We start from the raw sequence: 4,966 nt of genomic DNA on the forward strand, positions 1-4,966 counted from the left end.
AACGGAAACCTATCACGATATAATTTGCAGAGACCTTTGGCCACACATTGAAAATCCTGTTATTAATTAGATACCATATGTAGAGTATTAAAAATTAAGGAAAATTAAGTAGAAGAAGTATTTTGAAACACGTTTTGTATGTGAGCTTCTTTCTGTGTGCTAAAGTATTACCCTGTAAATTTAATGTCAAAAATTATCCTGTTGTAGATGCAACCAATGATTACTTTCCTAAAGTTTCATTAAAATCCACTTGTTCCTGACACCATTTGATAAGACATGATTGTTCACCATTTCACACATCAGTATGTTTCAGCAGTTTAACCTGCCCTCGACTGTGAGAACTGGACTCAGATATTTCTCCCTCCTCCTGTGCTTCTGACCTGTACAGAAGTTTGAACTGTCCCACAAAAGGTATAAAAAATGGTCTTGGAAGACAATCTCATGAAGAAGCAGATATCGTTATCAGAGTCACAGATCTTATGAAAACAATAATGATCCGCTTGTCGTTCTACCAGCTCTTCCTCCACACTCCTCCATGCTGCCGTTTTGTGCAGATGCTGAATTCAGTCCAGCTGTGCGAGACATTTCAGCAGGACAAAAACAAAACAAAGCGGAAACTATATCAAGTTTTGGATTGATATGCACTTAAATTCAGAAAAATGCAATCCGGTGGATCAGCTACACGTTTTTCACAGAGATAATTGTTGTTTTGTCAATAGAATCAGAATCAGAATAAACTTTATTGGCATTGCACCGAGATACAACGCGAATATGTACGTACAGTCGTCCGAAAGATGGGCGGAGTGCACGAAGCTGCAACTATCGAAAGCGTGGCCTTCTTATCCTTATCAGATAATAATCTTAGATAGGAAAAGGGGGAGAAACATGAGGGTAGATAGTGGTATTACAAAAAAAAGATCTTTCACATCTTGTCTATCAGGACACGATTTGAAACATAAAAAAAAAACCTCTACCAGCAGCACAATTAAAACATGATTACATTTGCATTTGACATCAAGGTGTTGAGATTTGTCCATGAGCGTTTTTTCAGATCAGCCACAGTTTCTGAAGATGTTGTTTTAGTCAGCAGTTCTGATAAGCTTGCACAGAAAGTTCTCGTGTGTGTGTGTGTGTGTGTGTGTGTGTGTGTGTGTGTGTGTGTGGGTGGGGGTGATAGATGAAGCTTTTGTCCTTGGTTACGAATGACTCAGGAGAAATTTGATAGTCGGCCCGTCACCGAGGCCGTCGGGAGTCAGATTTAGATAAGCTTGATTCTTGTTTTACTTCAGGCAGAGATTACTTCTTTCCAGCCTTGAGTCCATCTGGGCGTTCTGGTTCTGAAAATGCCTAATTATGGGATTCCATTCCACTGATCCATGTTATGAGTCTCCTTCAAGGTCGAACCCACCACGCTGACGAGTCCCAGAAGCCGCAGGTGGCCTGCACTTCTCATAAATCGCCTCCACCTTATGTTTAAGCTTGTAAACCAGTTGATTTAAAGTTCCTACAGCACGGACCAAACCTTCACACTGACTCGGAAGCTTTTCCATGGCCAAAACTGCTGCTGATGTCTTCTTCAAAAGTCGATAAAACAGAGCCCCGCTGATGCCAAAAAGCAGAGTTCCTGCTATCATAATTCCAAATATGTAAACGTCTTCAACATCCTCCTGAGACAGAACTGAGAGGTACATCAGCTGCCACACTCCCCACAGATCCATGACGTACCCCACAGCGTGAGTCTCAGCTGGACACGCCGGTTCAATAGCTTATTTTTGTGAAGTTTTACAGAACAGGTGACTGAATTTCTCTCTGGTTGACCAAACCACTGGTTAGGTGGAGAAAATATGTTTTGGAAGGCTGTTTTTGCTGTCCCACTCACAGAAACTGTTGAAATTGTTGGAATATTTTCTTTATTTCAGTGTGCCTTTATGTCAGCGAGTCTCTCCAACTCGTTTTCTGGAGGATTCTTTAAACTCAGTCACATCAGTTTGTTGTTTCGACAGCCGTCTGTCAGGGACCATGTACACAAAGTCATTGCCTAAACGCTGACAATGTCACTGTTGTATAAAAAAAAATAAAAAATCAAAATTAATCAAGAAAAAAACTTGCGAACTTCAAAAAACTACATATAAATTATTAACATTTTTATGAAAAGGCATCTGGAGCTTGACTCAGCTGTAATCAAGCAGGAGGAGTTTGGAGTGGAAAACGTTAGACGTTCCTAATAATGCTCAAAATTAAATAAAATTGTGGGTTTGACCATCTGCAATTAAAATGTATTAATCAGAAATGTCAAAAAAAAAAAGTGTGCAAAATAACAAGTGAGGTGGAAAAATTGGAAAACAAAACCTCTACTTAAATAATGACATTATTCACATGTTTATTTTGGTTAAAAGATTTGTTGTTAGGGTCATGTCAAAATTAAAAGTTCATCACTTCAGTGTGAAGATGAAACTCAACATGTGTTTTGATCAGCGGGCACAAGATGTCTGGGACAGATTAAAATATGATGGGATTATGTTTTCTTTAAATTCCAGCTCAATCATATACAGCTTGCTTGAATGAAACTTGTCACAGAAAGGAAAAGAGCAGTTTTCACTGAAAATACCCTTTGAGTAAAACCAGCTGCCCTCAGGTCAAACAGTAGACGGTAACTGATGGAGAAACACCGACGAGGAGAAAACCTCTGCCTGGAACGGCTGATCTGTTTGTAGTTTTAACGACTGATTTCAAACACTTTACTTTCTATGCAAGTTTTGTAATGTTTGAAGCTGTTATTTGTGTTTCTTGTGTAATTATTACGCAACTCAATAACAATTGTTAGAAAAAGGAGAGGACAGTCAGAAGTATTACAGATGACTCCATGCTCGTTACGAAGCGTCCGTTTCTGGTTAAAGATTGAAAACCATTGCCTGTACAGGTGAGAAGTAAAATGGGATTTTTTTTAAACTTAAAATATTTTGATTAAAACAGCTTTTTATAGCTTTTATTATTTTTTATTTATTTTTTAAAAAGCGTGCAATAAAGACGAGCTGGACTGGGAAGCTCAGTCCTCACCTCCTTCTACAGGTGTGCAGTAGAGAGCATCCTGTGCTCCAGCATCAACGTGTGGCATGGAGGCTGCACAGCTGCAGAAAGAAAAGCTTTGCAGAGAGTGGTGAAGGCTGCACAGAAGATGTTGGAGTCAGTCTCCACACCATCACAGACATCTACACCTCCAGATGCAGGAAGACCACCTGCATCATGAAGGACCCCACTCACCCAGCACACACACTTTTTGCCCCACTCCCCTCAGGAAGGAGGTTGAGGAGCATTAAGTGTAGAACCACTAGACTGAGGAACAGCTTCTACCCCGAGGCTGTTAAGACTCATGAATCTCTAACCAGAATAATCACTGTGAAAAATCACATCATGCTGCTGATCTGTTTCATGTTGCTGCTGATCTGTTTCATGTTGCTGTTGATCTGTTTCATGTTGCTGTGTTCATTCGTACTCATCTGCTCACACAGACTCATGTTCGTGCTGCTGTTCGACGTATTATTGTACTACTAGTGCTTATTGTGTTTTTAATGTTTTTCTTATTTCATATCTTAGATCTTATTACGGTTTTTCTTTTACATTTTATACTTTTGTTGGATGTTACTGGGACCCTGTGTACACAATTAAGTTCCACCACATGTACCACATGTGGTGCGAATGACGATAAAAAACCTTGAATCCTTTAACCAAGAAGGTCCTGTTGAGATTTTACATCTCCGTTTCCAGAGTGGTTCCATTTTGGTTACGGATGTAAAAACTTTTATTTATTATGCCATCTAAATGTGACTTCCAACAATTTGTTGCAGCTGAGGGATTGTAATTTGGAAATATAACCAATGGTTCTTTAGGAAGAGGATGATGAAATAATGAAGCTTCTAATGAACTATAGACATGAGACAAGTTCAACATCTGCCATCAGTTTTCTGACTGCACTTATAAAGAACTTATTTCTGTTCTAAATATTTGCTGTTTGTTTATTATTTGTTTCATGAAGAAAAGTGCTTTATATATAAAGTTTAATAAATAAAGTTTGATTTGAAGAGTTATAAGACTAAATGACATTTATGATTTATTGAGATAAACAACAAACCGTTCAGACCTCTTTAACTCTGAACCAACTTTATTAAATGCGTCATTAACAATGAGTTGTTTTTCTGCACAATAAAACAATCTGAAGATGATAAAAGCTGGTACAGTGGATTGAAGTGCTACTTCTTCTTGCCACCTTTGGGAGCTTTGTCAAGTCCTTGGATGTATTTGCGTGGAATTTGATAATGATCTGAAATAAAAATGAAAATAAAAAACTTAATAGAAAAAAAATCAACAAACAATTTAAAAACAATTTTCTAAGTTTTAAGGAATAATATTACAAAGTTTCTTACTAAGCAGCAGACTTCCAGTTTGATGAATCTGGTTGCCTTGGACCTGGACCAGAACTTTGTCCTTAGTTCCAGGGACTGGGTGTAAGACGGTGCTGGCCTGGACTCGGTGCTGCAAAGCAGTGGCAACAGCAGCTGGATCCAAACCATACACGTCCAAATTCTTGATCAGAGTCACCTACAGGAAGAGAACTAGTTAGATCCACTGTCCAAAAAGACAACAGCTGTAACGTGAGCTGTGAAGTCAGAGAAATGTAAGAGCAACAGTTCCAAAGACAAATCTGCAATCGTTTGAACCGTTGTGTCTTTTACAATATTTATACAAACGAGACTCGGGACAAATCTGTAGTTTCAGCCTAAAATTCCCAAGTAAACAGAAACATCTACCAGTTTTTATGATTTGCATCTTTCCTCATTCATTTCTATCATTAAGTTCCAAACTTTTGCACATAATTGTACCTACCTACCATCCATCCATCCATCCATCCATCCATCCATCCATCCATCCATCCATCCATCCATCCATCCATCCATCCATCCATCCATCC

At 38.7% G+C, this 4,966-nt stretch overlaps 1 protein-coding gene across 1 annotated transcript in view; it reads right to left on the reverse strand.

The window, feature by feature from the left end:
- Positions 1-4,173: 4,173 nt before the first annotated feature.
- Positions 4,174-4,966, reverse strand: part of eif2d (eukaryotic translation initiation factor 2D) — a 52,880-nt gene continuing 52,087 nt past the window's right edge. Inside the window, exons 14-15 of the mRNA XM_037683948.1 lie at positions 4,422-4,596; positions 4,174-4,318 (exon numbers count right to left, since the gene is read on the reverse strand). Coding sequence (XP_037539876.1) covers positions 4,248-4,318; positions 4,422-4,596 — 246 coding nt within the window. The 3' untranslated portion in view covers positions 4,174-4,247. The remainder of the gene's footprint in view (positions 4,319-4,421; positions 4,597-4,966) is intronic.

The sequence above is a fragment of the Nematolebias whitei genome, chromosome 11 (genome assembly GCF_014905685.2).
Source record: "Nematolebias whitei isolate Nwh7 chromosome 11, NemWhi1, whole genome shotgun sequence".
Classification (NCBI taxonomy): Eukaryota; Metazoa; Chordata; class Actinopteri; order Cyprinodontiformes; family Rivulidae; genus Nematolebias; species Nematolebias whitei.